We start from the raw sequence: 27,331 nt of genomic DNA, 5'->3' as shown, positions 1-27,331 counted from the left end.
AAATACAGTGGACCCTTGGTGTCCATTGGGATTTGGTTCTAGGACCCAGTGGATAGCAAAATCAGTGGATCTCTAGTAACAATATATACAATCAAGTAGTAAAATGATGTCCCTTATATAAAATGGCAAAATCAAGGTTTGCGTTTTGAATAATTATGATTTTAAAAATATTTTCAAGCGGTGGGTGGTTGAACCCTTGGATGCAGAATCTGTGGATATGAAAAGCCGACTGTAGTCCTGATTTAGAATAAGCTCAATTAAAAAAAACTAAACAATTTAGAAAAATAAAATGGTGCAACTTTCAAGGAGTTCCACAATCTGGAAGGCAGTGTGTGTTCCCCTAATGGTTGCCTAACCATGGAGTAAGACAATTTCCTGATTTTCTAAAGGGTCTGGGATCTCTTGCTTTTAAACCAGTATCTGTCCTATGTCTCCATTGCAGGGACATGAAGAATTCTTGTGCACAGATGACAAACCACCAATGGGCATGGGTTTCTGGCAAAGCAATATTCTTCTCATGCATGACACACTGATCCACACGAAACAGAAAATGGGGAAGGCAGGAGGTTGATGATTTAGTGCTGGAATAATATCAGGGAACCTGCTCCCCCCTCATTCTGTCCTCTGCTGACACCACAACTACTCTGAATATATTTGCATCTTATTCTCTCTCACACACACATGCAGGCACACTGAGTCACACATTTTACACTGTGGGGAGTTTTCTTTTCCCCTGCTGAGAACGATCTGCTAATTGCCACTTGGCAAGGAATCCTGGGATCTTTGGAAAGAGCAAAGGGATGGAATAGTAGGTTCTCCATTTAAAGGAATTGGATTGATCGGTTTATGCCGCCGCTCAATCTCTCCGAGAAGGGGATTTAGTGAGAAAGAGCAAGGCAAGAGAAAGAGCATCTGGTGGGGTGGGTCTCTAAGTATAAGGTGGGAGGGAAGGAACAAGTGGTTTCTACCAGTCCCCACCAGTGTGGCTCTTTGATGGATAATGTGCCAAATGTAGTTGGCATTCCATATGGCAAGGAGTGAGCAGAAGGTTAGCCAGGCTAGTCAATGGTGAGGGAGGATGGGAACTGGAGTCCAACAATATTTGGAAGTTCACATGTGCTGATCCCATCTGCATGGAGCAAGGATGACAGGGCTATTATCCAGGCTCTTCTTCTGGAAACGAGAAACATGAATCATAGCCAGGAGTATCAGCACTTCAAGGAAATGGTTCCAGCATAGTCATATCTTGCTCGGTCTTCCTATTCTGGATTTTGCAGTCCAAAAGTTAGGAAAACTGGGATTAGAGACAACATCACTCAGAATAACCCAGCCAGCATTTCTCTTAACTTTATCACTGGACCTGAAGGCAGAAAATTCCACTGGTTTGCCTAAGACAGGTCACCACCACAAGAGAGAAACCGAGGGGGCAACTGTGGCTCGTGCTCCTCCATCATCTTCTTCCTGAGGCAGTCTCTTCATTCTGCCCAATGGAATGGCCCTTCTGCAACTCTCCATGCAAAATTGGTAAGTTGTGGACTCAGCAGGAGAAGTCTCATCCATCAACGGAAATATAGTGTCTAGATTGAGGGAAGTAATAATAACATTCAATTCTGCTTTGGTCAGGCCTCAACTAGAATACTGTTTTCTGTTCTGGGCATGTCAATTCAAAAAGGATATTGATAAACTGGACCATGTCCAGACATTGTGACCAAAATGGTGAAAGGTCTGGAAATTATGCCCTATGAGGAACAACTGAAGGAAGTTTAGCCTTGAGAAGAGAAGCCTAAGAAGTGATATGATAGCCCTTTTTAAATATTTGAAGGGATATGATATTGAAGATGGAGCAACTTTCTTTTACTGCAGCTCCAGAGAACAGGACCTTGAGTGGTGGATTCAAACTGCAGGAAAAGAAATTCAACCTCAACATTAGGAAGAACTTCCTGACAGTAAGAGCTGTTTGTCAGTGGAATATGCTGCCTTCAAGAGTGGTGGAGTCTCCTTCTTTGGAGGTTTGTAATCAGAGGCTGAATGCCCATCTGCTGGGGGTACTTTGTGCATTCCTGCATGGCAGGCGGTTGGACTTGATGTCCCTTGAGGTATCTTCCAACTCTGTGATTCTATATCCTGAGGTCTGCCTCATCATATGATCTCATGTAATTTACGAAGCTAAGATAGGTCAGTCTTGCCTAGTACTTAAAGGGAGATCACCAAGAAAGACCAGGGATTTCCAGGATGAGATGGAAAGAATCCTGCCACAAATCCTGGAGAGCCATGGCCAATCAGCGTTTACAATACTGGGCTGCATGGACCAATGTCTTGATTCTGTACAAGGCAGCTTCCTTTTTTCTCTTAAAGCAAGATTATTCCATGCAGCCAGTTCAGCCATAGATCCCCCTAAATCAGGGGTAAGCATGCTCCCAAGCACAGAAGGCGGCACAACATTATGAGCTCTTCTGGTGGGCCACAAAACCTCATGGCAAGTGCCATTTTGCACAATTATGGGGGCATTCACACTTATTTTTTTTGTCCCAAGATGCAGATCACCACACTGATGCATATTGGGTTTGTTGTTCTCATTTTGTTTTGTGTTTGAACATCTCTTCAAGTCATTTTAATCCTAGAGTTATTCACACATGCCGTTGCTTCAGGTTAAAATGGAGCTGCCTCCCTTCCAAAGAATAATACAGATTGCTCTAAATTGATTTGGAAGCTTATTCACACTACTGACAATTCGGATCTTTCAGGGTTAAGTGGTTTACTGGATCGCCCCTCCCTCCCAAAAAAGTGCACTGAGTGCATTCAGGATGTGTGTGAACAACAAGGATTCAACCCAGGTTCATCCTGGATTATTTTCATAGTGTGAACGGGGCCTAAGAGTGACATCACATCGCTCCTGATCAGTTTTTTGGGAGCATTTTCAAAAGAGTGTTTTTGTTTTGTCTTGTTTTTGCTTTTTTGGAGTGCTCCTAATCAGATTATTTCTAGAGAAGTCAGACCAATGTGTCTGAAGAACAGTTTCATTTAACTAAAAAATACTCTAGTATAGGACTGTAAGTACACTACCTGCTTTAGAGTGGACACAGCACCACCTATCACTTATTAGTAACACTGCAATTAAACTGCCCATCAGTGCTTGCCAAGCTGTCTGGTGTGGGGGATCAGCAATTAGTACTTTTCCCAATTGTGCCAGGGACTGGCACATTATTTGCATCCATTAGCTACAACTTTATTTCCTGGAATACACTCCAGGAAATGTGCCAGGGACAGGCAGCTGATGGCTCAGGAACCAGCACTGGTCTATGGACCACTCTGAGTAGCACTGCTCTACAGCATGCATCCCACAGCACTATTTAGCTGCATGAAAGTATTTTAGGCCATGTCTTAGTGTTTGGAAGGGAGAAATTTGGTGAGGTAGAAGGTTGGTCAGTTTTCTTGGGGACTAATGGCTTCAGAAGTCAGTAGACATTCCAAGGACTACAGTGACCCAACCACTTTAGATAATTGGTTCTGTTGCTGAGCCACTCTTACCTTCAAGAAATAATGCAGTTTGATACCGCTTAAACTGCCATGGATCAATGCTATAGAATTTTGGGATTTGTAGTTTTGTGAAATGTTTAGACTTCTCTGTCAAGAGAGCTCAGGTCCCCACCAGATTACAAATCCCAGGATTCCATGATGAAGCCATGACAGTTAATGTGGCATCAAACTACATTATTTCTGCAGCATAGATACAGCCATAGATTCAAAGGGTTGGACCTCACTGAGTCTAGCCCACCACTCAATGCAAGAACTCTATCATCCCCAGCAGGTATCTGTCCAACCTCTTTATGACAATGTTCAATGAAGGAGACCCCACCACTTCTTTAGATAATTGGTTGCATTGCCAAATCACTCTTACATTCAAGAAATTGCTCCTAATATTCAACTGAAATCTACCCTCTTGTAACTTAACACCGTAAGACTTGGTCCTACCCATTGGGGCAACAGAGAACAAACCTGCACCCTCTTCTCTGTGCCAGTCCAGAGTGCAACCATGTCACTCCTCAGTCTTCTCAAAGGACCACATGATGGCACATAGTTTCCCCACTTCCTTAACCTAAAGAGGTCTGCCCCAGCCCCCACCACACACACTCTAACCTGCAACCAGAGCCCTTGCAGGACAAAGCATCCTGCAGTCAACTTCATATACCTAGAGCTAACTCCATTTCTCTCTTCCAGCCGAAGTAGATGCAAGAGAGAGCGACAGAACAGGTTGTATGAGGAAAAACGAAAAAGACAGAAGGCATGGAGGGAGGGTGCTGGCGGGGGTGGCAGTGATGGACATGTGCTTGTGGAACAGGCTGTACAGACTGGGGGGTGCATGGGTAAAGAATGGAACAGAGGAAGGAGACTTGGCGCCTCTGTTTGTATGTGTGTGGGCACATGCACGCAAGTGAGAAAAAAGAAGCCTGTGATTTTGAAATTGAAGGGAAGATCGGTGGCATAGCGCATGCTTTGCTTGCCAGAGGTTACAAGTTCACGTCCTCACATAGCCCCATAAAAAAGATCTGTACTAAGAAAGATCAAGACCTAAAAGAGTCTCTGCTAGTCAAGATGCCAAGACTTGTCAAATTGGACTAGCAAAGTTTGGACCTTTTTTGGGGGGGGCATAAACCTGTTTTATGCTTTCATAATGTTAAACATAGAAATGAACAAGAAGGCAGAGAGATGTCTAGCAGAATTTTTGGAAGGACTCAAGTGTGAAGAGACTGATGGTCAAAGATAGATGGCCGGCAACTCTCAGGCAGCTGATGCTGGCAATGGAAGTAGCTGATTTGCAGCCATTTACCTCTCCTGAAAGAGAACTGTGTGCACAAGCTACACTGCATGGCATTAACTTAGCATTGCTGTCTTCAGCTGTGGCATCTACCCCAGAACAAGTGCTGACACAAGGTCCTGTTGCCAGTCCAGTTGACTTCAGCATGTGAAATCACTTGTTCCGTGCCTCAGGCAACAAAACATATGAGACAGCCTTGGGCTTTAAAATACAAACATACAGGCTGAAATACAATGCAGGGTTATTTGGATGGACTGTTCCTTTCAGAAGGAGAATGGCCAGGGCATTTGAGAAGGCCTGTCCCAAAATACCCTTTGGTTTAGAAATTCATTTCTGGTATATTGTACTAGAGTATGGAAAAGTTCCATTTTTGGACTCACAGTGCAAGCACACACACAGTAGCATGGCTAGTTGTATTTCTGTGAGCCGTAGCCCCCCAAAAAAGAAAAGAAAAAGTAGAACTTTTCCATAGAGATGGAAATAATATTTCAAAATATTCAGGAAACAACCCCCAAACATGTTTTTGGAGTGTTGAGAACCTCTGACAAGAAGAATCCTGGACTGACATGGATCTGTGGAATTTGGGACTTATTCTGCACAAAATTTGGACTTTGGCAGAAAGCATTTTCATGTGCTGGGTGGGAAGCATGAAGCCAAGCTCCATGAAATGGAAGAAGCAGCCTCAATTGAACTCATAGAGAATGCAGTTAAACCCAGATGGAGGGAAACTATGGCCCTGTGGATATTGCTGAATTCCACTTCCTGTCCATCCTAGCTAGCCTGGCTGATGGTATGCCATGATAGCAGTATTGGTTTGTGGACAACCAGAGGGGCAAAGGTTGCTCTCTCTTGAGTTATAAACTGATTGCAGAAGCAAATGGAGATGAGTAGATTGTATATGTGGGCTGAGAAAGAGAAAGAGGAAAGAACAGCATCTGTTGTGGGTGGAAGGGAAGTTGAGAACAGAACTCGTGGGAGGAAAAAGGAGGCAAGCTCTGGATCCCATCCAATATGTATTATTTAGAGCCTGGAAAAGTTTTTAGGTTTTTTTGGATTACCACTCCTTTCCCAGCCAGAATCCCTAAGTATCCGGATGATTCCACAAGTTGCAGTTGCAACAAAGGTAACTTTCCCCAGCTCTAGCTTTATTGCAAGTGTTTGGGTACAGAACCTGTACATTGTAGAGACTATCACCTTTGTCTATTTCCTCACAAGCCAAACACCATTGCTCTGATAATCAGTTCCATCCTCCACATCCTTCTTGAATCTCTGCTCTTCTGCTTATCCCACATGAGGCTGTGGGATCTAAGTCCCAGGACTGACAAAACACTGTGTCTTCCAGCTTTTCTCCTTGCAGCTCATGGTAACAGTAATGGGCGTTGGACAGGCATTATGACAGTGAGGATCTGGAAGGAGAAAAAAATGTGTTATTTGAGCCTAGAGGACTCCCTGCTGCTGCAATCTGCTGAGTAGGATTTTATTGTTGATGTTGCAGAAGCTGTTCAAGCTCAAGTACACAGTGCCAAGCAGAAAAAAGTCAACTTGCTGTCCGTTTGCGGTTATGTCTTGCATAATTATGGATAGTTTACAGGATTTAGATTCACCTTTTATTGGTTACAAGCAAGGAAATTTGAAAGCAATGTAGTGTATTGGTTGCAGTATTCAGATTAGGGAGAACAAATGACAAATTCCCTTTTCAGATAGAATGTTGACTAGCAGATGACCTTAGACTGGTTGCCAACTCTCACCTAACCTACTTCTCAGAGCTGTTGTGAGGTGAAAGCAAGGTTACTCCAAACTCCATGGAGGAAGGTGGAATAAAAAGAATACTAGTCTGGAGAGGGGAAATTCACAAAGCAGTAATAGAACTACCATCCCAAACACTGCAAAATGTGATGCTCTTCAGTTTTACTGTCTATAGCCTTTGGCTATAGGATCTTCACGTTTCATCATGAGGTGCTCATCTCATTTATAAATGTGGTTAAAAAGTTGTCACTCTTTTAATTCTTTAATTATATTATTAATCAAAGTATTCCTTGTATTTTTTTAAAGGAATAACTCCATTTTGGGGTTCTTTTAACAAATGCTTTTCTACTGATGCAGCTGCATTTGGGATGAGATGTTTGATGATACTAGATAATACTTCAGTGGCTGTGGAGGTACCCAGAATAAGTCTCTATTTAACTAGTGTGACTGCTGTACTAAGTTGTTTTTCTGCAACTGAGAGGTAATGGAATGAACTTATATTGGCCTGAAGCATCTCAGAATTTCCCTGTTGTATCAATAACTTAGCTCTTACCTTGAAGATACATATTTGCAAAAGGAAAATTTCTGAAGTTAAAGCTCCAAGTTATTGGGGTAGAAAATGGGTAGTGTGGTTTGAAAGGAGGAGTGTGTTCTCTGAATGAATCTTGACAAATACAGCCTTCACCAGCCCAGACACTGCCAAATGTGTCCAACTACAACTCCTATTAGCCCCACCCATCATAACTACATGAATAATGTGGTTCTATAGTCCAAATCAACTGAGGGCACTAACTTAGGAGTGTACTGCCTTGATCACTCACCTTGGTCTCTCTGTGGAACTGAGCCCTACTTTCTTCAGGAACAATGCTGTAGGGAATGAAGATGTCCAAATGATAGAGTCTGGGATGTCCCTCTAACACAATTCGATCTTCACCCAAGTCCAGGTCAAGGGATCTCACTGAGGTCTGGAAAGGCAGGAGGAAAAATAAATAAAAATGCATCTTGACATCATCCATCTGTGGGAGAGGAATGTCCAGGATAGCTTCCTATTACCCATATTCTGCCAAGTTACCATTTTAGGGAGGCAGATTTTCACTACTAGATGGTCAGGGTGATTGACAGAGGGCTCAGCAACTATCGTGTATTCAGGAACAGTGGCAGAGCTATGGAATAAGAGAGAAAGACTTAAATGAGAACATAAAAAGGATTCTGCTGATCACACTAAGGACCTATCTAGTTCAGCATCCTATCTGCCAGCGGCCACCCAGATGGCTGCTAGAAGCCCACAAACAAGACAAAAGAACAACAGCCCTATTCTTAGTGTTGTCCCCTAGCAGCAACTGGCATCCAGAGTCACAGCGATCAGGTTTAGTACACTTCAGAACTTTGTTTACTTTTCCTTCTAAAGTCACCTGGATTGGTGTCCATCACCAGATTTGTAATCAAGGGAAAAGAGACTGCTAAAAAGCATGTCTTCATAGTTTGAAGATGCTTTTCAGCATCCTCCACTGGAATCTGTTCTTCCCATTCTTAAAAACAGGAGCAGACAATTTATTTCAGATTAAGGGTCATGCCAGAATATAGTTACAACTCTATTCTAACAGAATGTTATTTAAGTAATTGACCTGAGATCTAAGCTTTGTTTCATATCAGCTGCTCAAGACAGTTAATAACAGGGCTAACTGTCCTATTTGGTCCTATCTGGACCAGAGTTGCCAAAGGCCAATTGAGATCAACTTGTTTCACTGCACTGCCATTTTAAGTGGTGATCCCTGGACTGGTGTTGGTCCACAAGCCACTGGCGGCTGGTGCCTAGTAAGTTTCCAGGCAAGAAAGAATCAATTGCAGTCAGCAGTACAATTCCCTGGCATGTTAGAAAAAGAAATTTGCCAGTCGCCCAAATTAGAAAGCCAAAGAAGCAATTTTTTTTTAGCAGCAACAGCATGGGAGTATTGTAAAGCAGGGCCAGAGAAACAAAACTTTCAATGTGGGGGTTGCAGTAGTGTGTCTACAGTAAGCAGTGCAATAAAGCTTAGCTGGAAAAGTGCAGGATTTTATTCTAATTGATGCTACTGTAAGCTGTGTACTATACTGTTTAATTTATTTTTGGGGGGAAATCTAGTTGCTTATAAAGCCAGAACTTACACCAGGCTGGGGAAGCCCCACAGTTTATAGAAGTATTAAATACACTTGTCCTTCCATATTTGCTAGTGTTAGGGGCACAAGACCCCCGTGAATATGGAAAAACTGCAAATAACAAAAACACCATGTTTTTATCTCAGAGCACACCTCTCTAGGAATCTCTAGGTCTTCCAGTGCAACTCTGTGGTCAATGTCTGACAGACACTGACCTGGAGGAGCTACAAATGCCTAGAAGAGAATTTTCTCTAGGAATCTCTAGGTCTTTCAGTGCAACATTTAGTTAAAGCTAACCATAGAGTTGCACTGGAGGACCAAAATATTCCTAGAGAGGAACATATTAATCAAATCTGTCAATAACCAAATCCACAAATATCAAAGCAACAAATATGGAGGGATGAGTGTATTTAAGGGGAGCACTAAGCAAAAGAGGGAATCCCCTGAAGAACCAAAAACAATCCCAAAACATGACTGTGATCAATAACAACAGAATGCTGCCTTGCTGTTTCAGGAGTGTGGCAGAGAACAGAAGAAAGGGAAGGAAATAGAAAGGAGTGGCAGGAATCCTCAAAAGCAACACTGCTGCAACAATCTGTTGTAGTTTTCACTTGTAAGGTACTAACTGCAGTTTCTGCTAAGTGTTAAAAAGCAGTCCCATGTAAATTACTTTGGAACAGTCTAATCTATTTGTGATTGCACACTAGTTTTCCTGATCCAGAAACATTATCATACACTTTCTCTGACCCCTTCACCATTCTAAGTGTTTTCTCCAATCATACCTTTCAGACACAGAAGATTGCCGGAAGTTACTAGTTTTCTCCTTGACCTCACTACAAGAAAAAGAAAAGACACACACCATTTCAAACCGGCTTCCGGGCGGGCTATGGAGTTGAGACTGCCCTGGTCGATGATCTCCGTCTGGGCATGGACAGGGGTAGCGTGTCCCTGTTAGTGCTCTTAGACATCTCAGCGGCTTTCGATACCATTGACCATGGTATCCTTCTGGAACGCCTGAGGGAGTTGGGTATCGGGGGCACTGCGCTCCAGTGGTTCCATTCCTACCTCTCGGGTAGATTCCAGATGGTGCAGCTAGGGGATGTGTGCTCCGATAAGACGGTGCTTACATCTGGTGTCCCTCAAGGAGCCATTCTGTCCCCCGTGCTATTCAACATTTACATGAAACCGCTGGGAGAGATCATCCGGAGACACGGGGCGAGGTGTTATCAGTACGCTGATGACACCCAAATATGTTTCTCTGTGTCTCCAACTGATGCAGTGACCAAGGATGGCATCTCTCCTCTAAATGCCTGTCTGGAGTCGGTAATGGGCTGGATGAGGGAAAACAGACTCAGTTTGAATCCAGAGAAAACGGAAGTGCTCGTGATAGGTTCCCCGGGCCCGGGGAAGGATATTTGTCCACCTGTCCTGAACAGGGTCACGCTCCCCTTGAAGGACTCCGTTCGCAGTCTGGGGGTGCTTCTGGACTCGTCGCTCCACCTTACATCTCAGGTGGATGCGACGGTCAGGAGCACCTGTTATCAGCTTCGGCTGATACACCAGCTGCGACCCTACCTGGGCCGGGGGGACCTTGAAACAGTGGTACATGCTCTGGTGACCTCTCAGTTGGATTTCTGTAATGCGCTCTACATGGGGCAACCCTTGTACCATACTCGGAAGCTACAACTGGTTCAGAACATGGCAGCAAGACTGGTCACTGGATCCTCTAGGACCAGCCACATAACACCTGTCTTGAAAGATCTACATTGGCTGCCTATTCACTTCTGGGCGCAATACAAGGTGTTGGTTATAACCTATAAAGCCCTAAATGGCTGGGCCCAGGGTACTTGGAGGACCGCCTCTCCCCATACAATCCGCCCCGCGCTCTCAGATCAGCCAGGAAGCAACTGTTGAGGGTTCCAGACACAAAATATGCTGCAACTGCTCAGAGGGCGTATTCTATCTTGGCCCCGCAGCTCTGGAACTCTCTTCCCGGCGAGCTCCGCTCAGTCACCTCCCTTGACCAATTTAGGAAGAGGTTAAAAACCTTCCTCTTCAAACAAGCCTTTCCCCAGACATTGTAACATCTGTTATCTCCCCACTGCACATGCACTTTTGAGTCAGCTAGTCTGTATGTTTTAGCTTGTATTTTTTAACCTTGTTTTAATTGTTTTTATATTGATGTATTGATTGATTGTTGTTACAATTTGTATATTGTATACAACCATGTTACCCGCTTTGATCTACCCAGGAAAAGCGGGCTACAAATAAATGATTTTTTTTAATTATTATTATTATTATTATCTTAGGAAACAAGGCTCAAATCCAAAACACATTGCAGAAATAATCCAGTTTGAGACTGATTTAACTACCCTGGCTCAGTGCTAGGGAATCCTGGGAATTGTAGTTTATTGTGGCACTAGAGCTCTCTGACAGAGAAAACTAAATGTTTCACAAAATTACAGTTCCCAGAATCCCCTAGCATTGAACCAGGGCAGTTAAAGTGCCCTCAAACTGTATTGTGTTTTGGATCTCAGTTAAAACATCTGATCAGTTAGGTTGCTCTGCTTCAAATCCATACTGAGTTTGGGCCCAAATCACTCCGTTGTTTCATCAGAGCACCCAGCCATCCAAAGCAATGACATTCCAGGCAATGAGGAAACATTTTTGTGGCAAAAGGGGCAATTGAAATGACATAAGTCTCCACCTACAGACTTGTTTTCCCCTTGTCTCAAATTACACGATACCAGAATTTGCATTTAGGAGATGTCCACTCAGCCTCTGTTCCTTAAGGTAATAATCACACAACCCTCCAGATGTCACTGTATTGCAACTACCACATAGCCAACATCCATGAATGCTGGGCCTTGCAGCTATTTGGGGATGGGTGGGGGTGTAGGTATGTATCAGACTGTATGTCATCCTCCAAGGAAATGATCAAAGAACGAGAGATGAAGCAAAACGAACCCTCTGCAAAAGAAGTCTTAAGAATTGATGTGCATTATCCTTATTTTATACATGGGCTGCATCCGCATGGCAGAAATAATCCAGTTTATCACTACTTTAACTGCTAAGGCTCAATGATATGGAATTATGCGAATTGTAGTTTTGTGAGACATTTAACCATCTCTGTCAGAGAGCCATGGTACGACAACAAACGATAATTCCCAGAATTCCATAGCATTGAGCCATGGCTGTTCAAGTGGTGTCAAACTGGATTATTTCTTCAGTGTGGATGCAGCAACAGATATCATACATGAAAGGGGACCAACAAGAATTTTAAAATTCAACATTTCTAATCCAAGATGGGGAATCAAATTAAAGGATGCAGCACACACACACACACACACACACACACAAAAGATGCACCTGCTGTCCACTTCCTGGATGACAGGTTTGGATTTGGTGCGGATGGTCTGCTCTGATATGGAGCCCATAAACTTCCTGTTCTTCAGAATTAGCCATTCTGAAAGTAGAAACAAAAAGCATCATTAGATTGGGTTGCAGAGGCCCCAAACTATGATCAAGCCCACAGGTATAGGGGGGATTGGAACCTGTTTCAGGGTCCCCTTTAATCAAAGGTGTTTCCCTGGCACTCAGTTAGAGAGTTGCCTTTATGAGAGATCACCTGCCTTCCAGGAGCAAGGCTGACTCCTCATACCTTGGTTGCTGAGATCGATCTTGTATTTCTCAGACAGTCCTTCTAATGCGATGGTGATGAAAAACTCTTTGAGGAATTGGTTGCCCTTGAAGATGAGAGAGAACAGAGAAATCTGAAGAGCTGCTTCTCTGAGGTACACTCTAAGGAGATATATATACTCATGTATGGTTACATAATAACATCACCACTACTCCTTATCTCAAGAATGAGGACTGTGCAGTGTCCAGATGTTACTGGATCCTATAATGGCTGGCCATGCCAGTTAGGGCTGATGGGAGCTATAGTCCAACAACATCTGGAGGGCAACAAGTTCCCCAGCTCTGATAAAAAGAGAGTGCATAATTAATTATCACCCACATCAAAATGTAAAGTGTAGAGGTAATGAGGGGGGTCACAGCTCAATGGCAGAGCATGCACTTTACGTGCAAGAAATCTCAGATGCCATTTCCAGCATCCTCATTTAAAAAAAAAATCTGAGGGAGTAGGAATCTCTGACTTTTGCCTAGGAATTCTCTCATTCCACATTAGGAGAATGGGGAACAATGTATAAATTATAGAGGCAGAGGCAATTCCAAACAACAGTTGGATTTTATATTTTAAAAACCTGGGGACAGGATCATTGTTGTTAGTTTCTTCTTCAGGCCAAAAGGAAACTCCAAGCAGATCCCCAAACCATCACAGCAGCTAACACAGTAACAGTTGAATGCCTACAAAATCTCCTTTGGCCCATCACTCACTACACTTCTCTGGCTTCAGTTTCAGTCAGTCTCCTCCACTACCACCACTGTCCCTTTTGTGGCCTTATTTATCACCAGACGAAGAAGTGTGGAGCACTGGGAAGATTACACTCTATCTGGTACTCTTTGAGTTGGTCTCACAGGAGCATTCCCTAATATGATACAGATCTGACACAACATAAAACAGTTCTTAGGTGCATGACTGGTCCCAAATGGGCATCAAAAAGAACCAATTAATCTGCTTGAAATGTGAAAGTATTGTACTGGAACTTGGGAAAGGCAGGTTCTAACCTCCACTAAGTTATGAAAGTACTTTGGGAGACCCTGGGCCAATCCTTCCCCGTCAGCCTGAAATATCCCACAGGGTTGTTGAGTATAAGGAGAGGAGAAGAAGAATCACGTATGCTGCCTTGGACTAATTAAAGAAAAGGGGAATAAAAATGTAGCTAATAAATAACTAATTAAAAAGACCCATGTGATGGGATCATGTAATTCATGAATGGGACTACACTGCAGTGAGCCAGTGTGATGTAGTGGCTTGAGCACTGGATAGGGTTCAAATCCCCACTCAGCCATGGAAACCCACTGAGTAATCCTAGGCAAGTCACATTCTCTTGGCCTCAGAGGAAAGCAAAAGCAATTTCCCTCTGAACAAATCTTGCCAAACAAATCTCTGTGATAGGTTCATTTTAGGGTTACCATAAGTCAGAAACAAGTTGAGGGCACACAAAAACAACAACAAAGCAGTCCTCATGCAATAGCATGTGCATGCACATGTAAGATGTTACGGGCTCTTCTTAATTTGGACTGAGAAGGTGGATGAAAACCTCTACCCATGTGGCTGATGGTGTCCATATTGGCGGGCTGTGAATCTGCTACAAGTATTAGCATAGATTCTTAAAAGAAGCATTCTGTTGCAACATATCCCCCAAAAGATTCAGCACCTTTGTTAATTTTCCTAAAGTTCAGACAAACTCATAACAGATTCACTACACCACTGACATGGGAGACACTAACTACTACTGGTGTACAATAAGGGATCGAGGGCACCCTAACAGCATTCTCAGAAGATGCTAGCCACAGATGCTGGCGAAACGTCAGGAATAAACTCTTCTAGAACATGGCCACATAGCCCGAAAAACCCACAAAAAACTAGGCACCCTAATAGTTTTTACTTGTCCATCTTTCCTGCTGTTGGAAGTACCTTCATTCCAATATCTTTCCTACTTTCTGAGCAGCAAAATATACCCAGGTGTTCCTCCCTGTGTCATCCTGATACAAATGCTGGCCCTGGTGGTATAGCAAATTTAGTGACTGAAAAACTCCTGTTAAACAAGATGCTCACCTCCATCTTGTTGAAAAAGCTGGTGCTGATGCTGACATCATAAGCAGTGCAGCCATTACCACCTGGAGGTAAGAAAAGAGGTGTTAGGAAGAGGCATATATTCCTAAAGCACCCAAGCTAAATCAATTGTCCTGGATATTATAGCTGTTTTTGAATAGGTAAATTGAGATGAAAAACCAGCATGTGGTGGCTTCAGCATTGAGCTACGACTTCAATTCCTCACAGAAACCAACTAGCTAACTTTTGGCAAGTGACACTCTCTCAGCCTCAGATGAAGGCAAAGGCACAACTCCTCTGAACAAATCTTGCCAAGAAACTCCTGTAATAGGTTTACCTTAGGGTCATCATACATCAAAAATGATTTAAAAGATATACAGCAACAACTTCACATGATGCCATCTCAGTGGGGAAATACTCTTAGACTTTAGATAATTTTGTGCACAAAACCAAGTCTGTGCACATTGAACCATCTGAAAGCAAAGGTGTCACTATCTCAGCCACCCATGAAAAGAGTTTTGATTTTTGGAGTATTTTGGATTTTGAAATTCTGGATAAGGGAGACTCAAACCTGTACTGACTTCCTTTATCTCATTATGTTCTAATGTAATGTTCTCAGCATCTTCATTTTTCTATGGCAATGCTTCATATATCTTTTCTTGTTTTTGTTGTTAAGATGTGGCGTTCCATTCAGTCCTACGTTTTTGAATTCTCATGTACCTGTTTTTCATTTTGGCTGTAAATACTGTTCACTTGAACAATTGCTATTATACCTTTTGCATTCTTTGGCCTTTTGCTTATGTATTTACAATGATTTTGATCGGTTTCTATATAACCACGGTCCTAGACTTAATTCTTTAGCCCGAGCAGCACTTCTCATTGCTAACCAGTTATCTCCCTACCAATGAGCTGAACACTCACTTTTGTCCACTTCTGCATGAGGCTCTCCCAGGCTCATGGGGATGCGGAAGTTGGAAGCAGCTTCAGATTCAATGAGGCAGGTCAACTCTTCATTGCTCAGATCAGGAGGTGGAGGAATGTGGGGGGACTTGCAGACGTTGACGAATACTTTCTCACCAGAAACTGTGCGGGTTTTAAGACAGAATCCTGGAAAGGAAAAAAGAGGCAAGGTTAGGATGTGCTGTGTGCACTCTCATCTGGTACAAAATCTTACACAGCCCCAACTGGAAGGCTCTCCACTGCTTGTTTCTTGCCTCTTGTAATGAGTTGGGCCTGTAATGAGTTGGCGCAAAAGCTTTAGCTTGCATTAGTGACGTTGACTACTGCCATACTGCAGAATTAATGCAGTTTTTGACACCACTTTAAATGCCATGGCTCCATCCTATGGAATGCTGGGACTTGTAGTTTGTTGTGGCACCAGAGCTCTCTGATAGGGGGTTAAATATCCCACAAAACTACAAACCCCAGAATTCCATAGCATTGAGCCATGGCAGTTAAAGCTGTGTCAAGATGCATTAATTTGCAGTGTAGATGCAGCTGTTTGGTACATTTTGCTTTTGCTTTGTAGTTTGAGGCTGGGAAAAGGTATGAAGGCTGTGGACAGACTGGGGGAATGAAGTATCCTCTGTTATTAACCTATTGCACAATTCTTATAGTCACGAGGGGGAAATGAGTCATGCTAGTGGGGCTGCCTTTGGAAACTGTTCAGAAACCACAGTGGGTTCAGAATGCTGCAGCCAGATTGCTGACTGGGGCCAGTTATAGGGAGCATATAATTTCCTATTAAAGACAACTTCACTAGTTACCAGTTCATTTCCAGGCACAATTCAAAGTGCTGGTTATAACCTATAAAGTCTTATATGGCTCAGATCAGATTATTTGAAAGACTGTATCTTCCCATATAAATCTTCTAGAACTCTAAGATCTTCAGGGGAAGGCTTTCTCTCAGTCCTATCACCATCACAGGCTTACTTGGTGAGGACACAAGACAGAGCCTTCTCAGTATCTGCTCCCATCCTTTGAAATTCTCTTCAAGGAGGCTTTTAATAGGTACATGTGTTCAGGGAGGCTACTTATTAGAGTGTTTGCTTTTGTATGTTTTTAATATGCATGGTGTATGGAGATGATGGGGGCTGTAGCCCAAGACACCTGAAAAACTCAGATATGGGGAAAGCTGATCTAAGTCACTGCCTCAGGTACCCTGAAACTTTCCAGCATTCCTTCATGTCACTGAGTAGCTGTCACAAATTCCATATTCAAAACACTTTACCTGGGAGTGGACGGATGGGCTTGGACTCTGCCTGAGAAGGCAATGAGCTCTGGATTTTCTGGGTTGCCTAGGGACAGAGAGATTGGATAATTGTATGACTCAGTCTTAACCAAGTTGTCAGAACTAATCTGGGATATTGCTCCAATTAAATTGCCATTGAAACTAAGGGCCCATACAGACAGGCCAAAATAAAGCTGCTTCGGGTCACTTTGGAGGTATGCTGTTTAAAGGATGCATGCGTCCTAAGAGTCCAAAAGCCATGCCAAAGCCATGCTCCAGTCCTAAGGAACCTAGCTCTATTCTGGTTGGAACTAGACCAAGGTGGGAACTGCATAGCCCTTCAGATGGTGCTGGACTGCAATGCCCAGCTGCCCAAGCCAGCAAATAGCTGAGGAATGCTGGAGGTTGCAGTCCAACAACATCTAGAGGCTGCATTGTCACATCCCTGAACTAGATAGTCCACACATATTCTGCCTGCCATAACCAGGACGAGTGTATATTCTGAGAACTTTCTAAACAAAGTGGACAGAGGGATCCTCAGGGACTTATTTGCAGTGGCCCACAAATAAAAGGTAACACATTAGCAATGGATCTGTAGTTAAAACTAGGCTGCCTTACGCACACAAGTGATATGTTACATCTTTTTATCCCACTTTTTTAAAGAAAAAAGCTCTTAAAGTGGCTTATAAAATTAAACAGAACAAAATAGATAAATAATAAATGCAGAAATAATAGCAAGACACAGAACAGCTAAATTATTTTAAGTCATATATTCCAAAGGAGCTGAATTTTAGAAGCTTCTAACAGCCTAATAGCCAGGCACACTGTAAAACGCCTTTCCATGACATCATTATAAAAATACACTGTGTATATTCACTGCCTGGTCTTGTACCTCTTCTGCTTTACTCCAGTCCAGGCATAAATAGCTTGTGGTGATCCAGATGTTTCTGGACTGCAACTCCCACAATCCTTCACCACTAGCTATACTGGCTGGGGCAGAAGAAAGTTAAAATCTAGCACAGTGCTACCCAAGCTGGTTGTCCAGTTGTTTTGGACTTCAGTTCCCAGAAGCCCCAGCCAACTTGACCAACAGTCAAGAATTCTGGGAGTTTAAGTCCAAACAACTGGAGGACAAAAGTTTGGGAACCACTGGTATAGCAATAACAGGTAGGCCTCAAGCTGCCTAGTCCTGGTCTAATTTGACCCAATGCTCTGTTGCAGAGGACCTGGCACACACATTTCCAATACAAAAAGGGGACTCAACCACAGCACACCTGGAGCAAAAGACGCTGGAACTCCTCCTCTTCCTCCTCCTGAAGCTCAGCTGATAACAGGGACTTGTCTGATATGGAGGCCATGCTGGTGCTGCTGGTGCGACCCTGCAGAAGTTACAAAACGAAAGCGAGGGTTAAGAACAAGGGCCCAAGATGAAGGAAAGCCTCTAAAACTCGTTGGCACAGGACAGAAAACTCTGACTTTGTCTGCCCTGGAGAAATTAAGCAGTTTGGCAGCACTCTAACTGCCATGGTTCAACACTATGGAATTCTGGGATTTGTAGTTTTGTGAGCCTTCTCTGTCAGAGGGCTCTGGCGCCACAACAAACTACAAATCCCAGGATTCCAAAGGGATCATGGCAGTTAAAGTGGTGTCAAACTGCATTATTTTGGCCATGCTGATGCAGCCTGTGACTCTGGACAAAAACACACTGCAGAAATAATCCAGTTTGAGACCGCTTTACCTGCCCTGGCTGAATGCTAAGGAGCTCTGGGGACTGTAGTTTTGCGAGACATTTAGGCTTCTCTGTGGGAGAGCTCTGGGGCCGCTGTAAACTACAATTCCCAGGATTCCTTAGCAGTGAATCAGGGCAGTTAAAGCATTTTCTGCAGTGTGTTTTGGACTTCTGTGGCCTGATGTTCTGAGTTTGATTTAATTTGTAGGTCGCCTCGAGCCCCTGTTAGATCCATAGCTATCTTAAACGAATATAATAAACCATTCTTTATCTCCAACCCTCTTCATTATAAAACATTATAAAACAATATCTGCCACAGTTTCTGCTTCTGCTTCTGCTTCTACATTTCAGTCTTCCTTAATCTTTACCTGGTTTCTCTCTGCGATGCTTTAAAGACGTCGTTATCCTTCTTCTCTGTTGCTCCTCTTTAGTTTACAGGGAAACGGGACCGGAAGTTGGGATCTCTCAGCCGCTCTAGAAAGCCTTCCTATCTCTATGATCCCCATTCAGCATAATGGAAGATTCCATAGAGAACGACTATAGAGATAGGAAAGTGAAAGAGGTACATCACACTTCCGGTTAATCTGGACCTAGGTTTAGGGCAGTGGGCCCCAAACTGTGCCCTTGATTCTGGACTTCAGTTCCCAGAAGTCTCAGCCATGTTGGCCAATAGTCTGACATTCTGGGAGCTGTAGTCCAAAATCTCTTAAAAGGCACAGTTTGAGGACCACTGGTTTAGAGCAAAGCTGGAGGGAAGAGAACCAGGATCATGCACTGATTCCTCTTCAGTGGTCCTCAAACTGTGCTCTTGAAGGGATTTTGGAATCCCAGACTATTGGCCAACATGGCTGAGGCTTCTGGGAGCTGAAGTCCAAAATCTCTTGAAGGGCACAGTTTGGGGACCACTGCTCCAGATCATGTTTGGACTTCAGCTCCCAGAAGCCTCAGCCATCTTGGCCAATGCACCTGGAAAGCCAAGATTTAGGGAATCAATATAAGAGTCAAGTTGTGAAACTCTGGTTCAGCCCCAGATGAGGTTTCATGAACCTTTCATGGGCCCACAACAAACTCCAACTCCCAGAATCCCATAGCCTTGAGCCAGGGCAGTTAAAGCAATGCCAAACCGGGTTATTTCTCCAGTGTGGATGCAGCCAAAGTGGAATAGCAGTGCTATAAGAGTGTAGTGTGATAACATGCAAGCAGATTGTTGGGCAAGTCTCACTCTCTCAGCCTCAGAGGAAGGCAAGGGCAAACCCCCAAGAAAACCCCATGATAGGGTCAACAACCCACAGTAACAACAACAACAGGCAATATAATAAGCACACAACAGGGACGACAACAACAGCCACAAAGGCTAGGCTGACTGCCTGAGCCCTTCTCTCCTGTTTGGTCTCTATGGTGGATGGAGGCCGGAAGTGGCTTGGAGGGGAGGGTTTTAGGGGAGGCTGGAGAGCTGCAGCTGTCAGGGCTGCTATGGCTGGTTCAGCAGCTGGGAAGGCAGTCTGCGAGATCTTCTCCTGCATGGAGTATGGACCAGTGCCAGAGAGGATTGGGGAAGGCCTGGTAAGGGGGACACAAGCTTGGAAGCCAGCCTTTCTTTCCCCACTTGGGTCTCCAAATACCCTGCAGAAATAATCCAGTTTGAGACCGCTTTGACTGCCCTGGCTCAGTGCTAGGGAATCCTGGGAGTTGTAGTTTCTTGTGGCACCAGGACAGAGAAGGCTAGATGTCTCTCAAGACTATACAGTCCCCAGCATTCCCTACCATTGAGCCCAGCCAGTTAAACCGGCCTCAAACTGGATTGTTTCTGCAGAGTGTGGACCTTGGAGGGGATCCAGAAGGTTTCAGGAGACTGGGAGGGGAGGGGAGCTGCTAAAAACAAAGTGACAGTACTTGCCCATAGGGAAACCATACTTGTCCATAGGGGATCATTGGGGAATACTTGCCCATAGGGAATCATTAAAGAATACTTGTCCATAGGGAATCATTAGAGAACACTTGCCCACAGGGAATCATTGGGTAATCCTTGCCCATAGAGAATCATTAGGGAATACTTGCCCATAGAAAATCATTGGGTAATCCTTGCCCATAGAGAATCATAGAAGAATACTTGCCCATAGACTTGTCTACAGCATAAAGAATCATTTTTGGATTCCTTTCTTGGTGCTGAACGTTTTAGCAACTCAGCCTCTATATTCTCTATGGAAATTTATTCTCCTATTATTCTCTCTGGGCAAGTATGGTTCCCCTATGGACAAGTACTGTCATTTGTTTTAATACGTCCAGGAGGTAGGTGAGACAGGTTGTGTGTGTTGTGTGCCTTCAAGTCCTACACGGAGCACAGGCAGTTTAAGTGGTCTCAGACTGGATTATTTCTGCAGTGTGTTTTGGTGCTTCATGGCCAAGCTGGGATTTGAACTGAAGCCATGAGATATCTTGGTCATGGGTTGCAGCAGTTGTCTGATCCTTCGGAGTTCTATCCTACTTATTGGCAACCCTATCATGGAGTTTTCTTGTTTCTTCGGGGGGGTGCGTGTGTGTGTGTGATTGCCACCCTCTGAGGTTGAGAGAGAGTGACTCACCCAAGGTTACCTCTTAGCTGGGAGTTCAACCCTGGTCTCCCAGAGTCCTAGTCCAACACTCACGCCACTATGCCACACTGACTCACATAATGAGATATTTTGGGGATGGGTTGCTGCTGTTGCGTATGCCTGCAAGTCGTTTCTGACTTATGGTGAACCTAAAATGAGGTGTTCTTGGCAAGTTTATTCAGAAGGGGTTTGCCATTGCCTTCCCCTGAGGCTGAGAGAGTATGACTTGCCCAAGGGCACCCAGTGAGTTTCATGCAATTCCCAGAATCATAATCCAAGACTGAAACCACTACGCCATGCTGGGTCTCAGGATACAAGTTGAATCTCCCTTATTTGAAATACCTGGGACCAGAAGGGTTTGGGATTTCGGATTTTGGAACATCAGTGTTTGCTTACAGCTACACCATGAGATATCTTGGAGATGGGTTGCTGCTGTTGTGTGTTCCTTTAAAGTCCTATCCTGTTTATGGCGACCCTAAGGCAGGTCTTTGAAAGTACTTGACAGCACACAACAACAACAAACCAAATGGTCAACACGGCTACCCCTGAATATGATTTCATTTCTATTGGTGTCATGATCTCAGCCACCCATGGAAAAGTTTTGGGTTTTGGAGTACTTTGGATTTGGGGATTCTGTATAAGGGAGACCAAACCTGTACTTGGAATTTTGGGTTTAGGTGGGATTTAGCAGATCGGAAAATCAGGGAGGGAGCAGGGATGGGTTGCAAAATAAAGTGGGGACACTTTATTTCCCAGTTGTACCCTGGCAGTGAATATACCCTTTGCTCCTCATTGGACATTGTACTCATTGTACTTAAAATTATATATTGAATATACCTTTTGCTCCTCATTGTACCCCTCCCAAAAATCTGGCTAACTCACTATGGCCCTGACCTTTGTTCCTTCCTCTGCTGAGGCAGCAGGTTTTGCTGGATGGACTCTTCCACTGATCAAAAAAGCTTCTGTTTTCTGTTAATTGGTAAAGGGCTCTGAAGCCTCTGATGCCCTAAAATCTCAATTTCTTTAACCAGATGTATGCAAAGAAAAGCCTGTTTGTCTTGATAGAGGGCCTTGGAGGAACCCATGTGAAAATTCAAAGGTCTTGCCTTTAATACTGGACACCAAACATCTCATTTTCAGTTTCTGCCTCTCCATTCCAGTGTAGATGTCAGAAGTTTTTTTGGTCTTCCCTATTCTTGGCTGCCTTCAAACTGCATAAATAATCCAGTTTGATACCACTTTAACTGTCATGGCTCAAAGCTATAGAATTCTGGGAACAAGCAACTACAGTTCCTGCAATTCCATAGCATTGAGCCATGGCAGTTAAAGTGGTGTCAAACCGGATTATTTCTGCAGATCACAACCTCGATCTGTCCTGTACTAAAAGAATCTAGAGTCCAGTACCCAAAACGGTTTGTTGCAGTGGTTCTCAAACAGTGGGATGATGGGACCTGCAGTTGGGATATGAGAGTTGCTCAAAGGAGGCAAGAGATTTGGAGGCTCTAGTCCTTGGTCCTCCTCCTCTTCCCAAACTTTTTAATGTGCAAAATTTATGCATGCCTTGAATTAAACATTGAATTTATTCCAATAAAACTGTTTTAATCTGAACAATGTTATTTCATTACAAAATGTTAATACATGAAAATGCTTGAATGCTCGAATGAAAATACATATAATAAATAAACAAAATATTTGTATTCGTATACTACGTCGAGTGAGGGGTGCACGACATCCACATGTAGATGTAAAGGTGGACCCCAAGAGTAAAAAGTTTGAGTACCATTGGTTTATGGGGCAGATTTGATCATAGAATCATAGAGTTGGAAGAGACAACAAGGGCCATCCAGTCCAACCCCCTGCCATGCAGGAACTCTCAATCAAAGCATCGTCATCTAGCCTCTGTTTAAAGACCTCCAAGGAAGGATCTTGATAGTTATTCTAAAAATCAGTATTAAAACCCCAAAATAAAGTACAGCTTTCACTTTTGCAGATTTGATTATTCGCAGATTTGAGAAATATGTTTTCTCTAGGAATCTCTAGGTCCTCCAACAACATCCACCAAAAGTTGTGCTGGAGGATCTAGAGAACACTTCTCTAGGCATTTGTAGGTCCTCCAGTGCAATTCTGTGGTCAATTTCCAGCAGATGTTGACCATAGAGTTGCCCTGGAGGACCTAGAGATTTCTAGAGGGGTGATCTCTCAGGTAAAAAAGTCATTTTAAAATTTTTTTGTAGTTTTCCCACTTTTATAGGGATCCTGTGCCCTAAACCCCAGTGAAATGTGGACAATCCACTGTATAGGTTGAGTCTCCCTTTTCCAAAATGCTTGGGGTTCAGAAGTGTTTTGGATTTTGGATTTATTTTTATGTTTTTGGATTTTGGGATATCCATATTTGCATATGTGTACATAATGAGATATCTTGGAAATGGGACCGGAATCTAAACATAAAATTCATTTGCTTCCATATACGCCTTCTACGAAGCGAACTCAAACCGGGTTAGTTTTGCAGGTGTGAACTTCAATCAGTGCTAGGGAATCCTGGGAACGATAACATCCAAACAATGATACCTTTATGGGGACAACCAAAATACACAATTATATGTTACAAGTTTTCGAAGCTTCTTCATCAAAGGCAAACAGGAGAAAAAAAATCTGAAGATATTAGTCATAGGGCCTACATTTTTCTCTTTCTGGTCTGAGTTCAGATGGTAGGGAGGGCCATCTGCAGGCTGACACACACACACACACCTCTTTGTCCATATGGGAACTATAGTTTGTTGTGGCACTAGAGCTCTCCGACAAAGAAGTGTATGCTTGGATTGAGAGTTCCTGCATGGCAGGGAGTAAATTGGACTGGATAGCCCTTGTGGTCTCTTCCAACTCTTCTATGATTCTAAGGCCAAATGTCACACAAAACTACAGCTCCCAGAATTCCGTAGCACTGAGCCAGGATAGTTAAAGCGGCGTCAAACCGGATGATTTCTGCAGTGCACACAAAGCAGCCTGGAAGTCTCTCTCTCTCTCTCTCTCAGTCCCTTGCTTGCCCTGCAACAGAAAGCGGGTTTCAATCAGGTTTCAATCAGAACGTTGAGGGCTCATTTGCATACCACGGGCGTCTTAGCCAATGGCTGCGCCAGGAAAGCCCCACCTCGGATTACGTGTTACCGCGGAGGTACCCGCCTCGCTCAGCGAGTCTGCTGCTGGGTTTAGCAGCAGCATCAGGAGGAGGAGCAGAAACAGGAGGAGGGAGAGGGGTGGGGAAGGGCAGCCTTCCCAGCATGCACCGGGGTTGGGCTCCTGATTAAAGCGAGGTAAGGGGTGGGGGTGGGGACCCCGGATTTGCTTACCCCGCAATTGCACCTGGTGGCCCTGGACCCTCCAGGATGTCTTCTTCTTCTGCATCTCCATCTTTGTTGGGTTGCAAAGGTGCATCTGCTGCTGCATCTGCTTCTGCTGCAAGCACTGAGCGTCCCAAAGTACCCCGGACCAGGGCTGCCACTTGGAGCCACCGGGAGACCTTGGATTTCCTGTCCCTTTGGGGGGAAGAGGGCATCCAGGCGCAGCTGAACCGGTGCCACCGCAACGCCGACGTCTACCAATGGATCTCGGAGCGGATGGCCGTGCGGGGCTACTCCCGGGACGAGGACCAGTGCCGCACCAAGGGCAAGGACCTCAAGAAGAGCTACAAGCAAGCCAAGCTCCAGCCAGATGGCATCGCTAGGCAGCGCTGCCGCTTCTTCCACGAGCTGGATGCCATCCTCGGGGGTGGCAAGGTTGGCATCGGGGGGCGAGGAGGGAGAAGGACCAACACCAGCACCACCAGCAGCATCCCAAAGGGCAATGGAGCTGGCACTGCTGCCCCTTGGTGCCAAGTTGTGATCAAAGAAGAGAGTGATCCAGAGCTGGATCCGGATCAAGAACTCCAGGAGCAGGAAGAGGGGGAGGAGGAAGAAGGCTACACCTGGACCCAGGTGACTGTCAATGAGGGGAGCGACCTGGATGCCCCCCAATGTGAACCCAGTGCCCACCCTGCTTCCTCCTCCTCTTCCTCTTCTTCTTCCCAAACTGTTGGGGGTTTGGTTCCTCCTGAAGACCACTATCAGCATCTCCATCATGTCCCAGGTGGGATTGTGAAGGAAGAGCCGGAGGAAGAGGGAAGGCTCCAAGAGGACACGCTGATTCATAAGGATGGCAACAGTGGAGGGTCTTATCTCTACGCCCAGAAAAGTGCCCATGTGGAGACCCCACAAGTAGAGATCTTGGGGTCTCAGATGGTGGAGGAAGCTCATCATCCAGAGGAGGAAGCCCCCTGGAGACCCTCGATAAGCAGGAGAGGTAAGTTGGCCAGGTGGGACATGGATTTGGGTGGGACTAGGGTGACCAGATGCCTTCGCTGCAAAGGAGGGCAAGGCATCGCGAAATGGAAGGCGTTCGAGAAATATGGAGGACCTGACCCAATGAAGGCCTGAAACACTCATGTCTCATTATGTACATATGCAGTGGCTTAGACCCTTATCACACAAGGCACTTACCATGCTGCAGTTGTGGCCCCAACACTTCAGAAGCGTGGAGGTGGGATCACCAGTCACGCTTCTAAAACATCATTGAGACATGTCACTGTTCGTCCATTGTCAAAGTGGTGATCCCACCAGTGATCCCACCTTCGTTCTTCTGAAGCATTTGGGCCACGATTCCAGCACAGTGAGTGCCTCCTGTGATAAGATCCTTAGTGGTTAAGACGCCAGTTCTGGCAATTGTAAGATCAGAAAGTTGGCAGATCGAGGCCCAGGTGCCACATGATGGGGTGAGCTCCTGTCACTAGCCCCAGCTTCTGCCAACCTAGCAGTTTGAAAGCAGGCAAATGCAAGTAGATAGGTACCACTTTGGTGGGAAGGTAACAGCGTTTGGTGTAGTCATGCTGGCTACATGACCGCCAGAGCAGCCCTCGGACAATGCTGGCTCTTTAGCTTAGTAACGGAGATGAGAACTGCCCCTGCAGTCGGTTATGACTAGATATTCATGTCAAGGGGACTGCCTTTACTTTTACATACAGTTATCCCTCCATGTCCACAGATTCTTCATCCGTGTATTCAAGCATCCATGGATAGAAAATATTTTGAAAATATATAAATTCCAAAGAATATGCGGTTGGAGCCAAACCCCTGCGGATACTGAGGGCCCACTGCATATGTAAATACAGATATCCCCAAATCCAAAAAGAAAGTCCAAAATCCCGAACACTTCTGATATAGATTCATGCTTCATAATCATGCTCAGAGTTTTGGAGGACATTTTGGAATCCTTCCAGGACATGTCCCGGAAAAGGAGGGTATCTGGCCACCCTGGGAAATGTGTCAGTTCCAGAGAACCCAGGAGCGACCTTTGCTAGCCCTCATGGTGTAATACCTCAAACCGGTCTCTCTTCTCCAACTTTGGACTGTGTGTTCTTTGTTGTTGTTGTTGTTGTTGTTGTGTGACTTCAAGACCTTTCCAACTTACAGTGACCCTATCATAAGGTTTTTCTTGGCAAGTTTTGTTCAGAAGGGGTTTGCCATTGCCTTCCTCTGAGGCTGAGAGAGTGTGACTTGCCCAAGATCACCCAGTGGGTGTTCATGGAGAAGCAACAATTCGAATCCTGCTCTCCAGTGTTGTAGACTAACACTCAAACCACTACGCCACGCTGATTCAGTATATCAATGCAATATTCCCCATCCCATCAACTAAAGCCATGGGTTCAGTATAGGCTTGTGAGATGTATTTGGAAGCAATAAAACAAATATAAAGAAGAAAAAGTTGTAAGGCAGAATTTCCTTGAATTTGGTGGATGTACACAAACTGGGCCAGCGTGATGCAGTGGTTTAAGTGTTGGACTAGGACACTGGGAGATCAGGGTTTGGATCCCAGTTTGGTCATGGAAACCCACTGGGTGACCTTGGGCAAGTCACACTCTCTCAGCCTCAGAGGATGGCAATGGCAAACCCCCTCTGAAGAAATTTGCCAAGAAAACCCTATAATAGGTTCGCTTTAGGGTCACCATAAGTCATAAACAACTTGGAAGACGCACAGAAACAACAGATCTACTTAAGAAAATCCCACACAATCCAGTGAGGCTTTCTTGCTGAGTTCGGGTGCATCTGCACTGTAGAAATAATGCAGTTCGATATTTTAATATTAAGATTACAAGGAGGCATGGAGTAATTTTGTTGTTATGCTAGCCATGCCCCAGCTTTCCATTCTTCCCTCCAAAACAGAGTATCTACTTCAGGATTCCCTGATGTAGGTTGCAATGTCCCTCTTCTTTTCTAAGAGCTCTGGTTAGATAATTTGGGTCCAAAACATACTC

General features: G+C 44.4%; 2 protein-coding genes across 6 annotated transcripts in view; one reads left to right on the top strand and one right to left on the bottom strand.

Annotated features, from left to right (window-relative positions):
• Nucleotides 1-488: 488 nt before the first annotated feature.
• Nucleotides 489-18,878, bottom strand: PIH1D1 (PIH1 domain containing 1). Of its 3 annotated transcripts, XR_016271952.1 has the most exons (12): nt 18,766-18,874; nt 17,943-18,047; nt 16,669-16,735; nt 15,360-15,545; nt 14,442-14,503; nt 12,360-12,444; nt 12,068-12,164; nt 9,481-9,531; nt 7,635-7,725; nt 7,384-7,527; nt 6,011-6,222; nt 489-1,577 (listed from the first exon to the last, which is right to left on the bottom strand). XR_016271952.1 is itself a non-coding variant. In XM_089479946.1 (11 exons), exons 2-11 carry the CDS (start codon nt 18,024-18,026, stop codon nt 6,175-6,177), a joined length of 915 nt encoding a protein of 304 aa, XP_089336072.1. In that variant the 5' UTR covers nt 18,027-18,047; nt 18,766-18,874; the 3' UTR covers nt 5,838-6,174. The 3 variants fall into 3 exon arrangements, 2 of the variants coding, with proteins under 2 accessions (XP_089336073.1, XP_089336072.1); XM_089479946.1 differs by lacking the exon at nt 489-1,577 and having other exon boundaries at nt 5,838-6,222; XM_089479947.1 differs by lacking the exons at nt 489-1,577; nt 9,481-9,531 and having other exon boundaries at nt 5,831-6,222; nt 18,766-18,878.
• A 976-nt stretch (nt 18,879-19,854) lies between these two features.
• ALDH16A1 (aldehyde dehydrogenase 16 family member A1) overlaps nt 19,855-27,331 on the top strand; it is a 60,912-nt gene continuing 53,435 nt past the window's right edge. For 2 of the 3 annotated variants that reach the window (XM_089480065.1, XM_089480066.1), the window contains exon 1: nt 24,362-25,323. In XM_089480065.1, the coding sequence (XP_089336191.1) occupies nt 24,372-25,323 (952 nt within the window). In that variant the 5' untranslated portion in view covers nt 24,362-24,371. Of the gene's footprint in view, nt 19,961-24,361; nt 25,324-27,331 lie in introns of those variants that run through there. The other variant, XM_089480067.1, reaches the window with a different exon arrangement.

Source organism: Sceloporus occidentalis, unplaced genomic scaffold (assembly GCF_023333645.1).
Source record: "Sceloporus occidentalis isolate IW3139 unplaced genomic scaffold, rSceOcc1.0.p SCAF_14, whole genome shotgun sequence".
NCBI lineage: Eukaryota > Metazoa > Chordata > Lepidosauria > Squamata > Phrynosomatidae > Sceloporus > Sceloporus occidentalis.
The sequence above is the reverse complement of the archived record's forward strand: the minus strand, read 5'-3'. Positions and strand labels throughout refer to the sequence as shown.

What these genes read in the sequence shown, in the direction of transcription:
- PIH1D1 (XM_089479946.1), bottom strand. Translation starts at nt 18,026, where the DNA reads ATGGCCTCCATATCAGACAAGTCCCTGTTATCAGCTGAGCTTCAGGAG. An exon ending in TCCAGCGTCTTTTGCTCCAG is followed by an intron (nt 16,736 to 17,942) that starts GTGTGCTGTGGT and finishes CTCTGTCCCTAG; the next exon opens with GCAACCCAGAAAATCCAGAG. An exon ending in AAATCTGCCTCCCTAAAATG is followed by an intron (nt 7,528 to 7,634) that starts GTAACTTGGCAG and finishes CTGCCTTTCCAG; the next exon opens with ACCTCAGTGAGATCCCTTGA.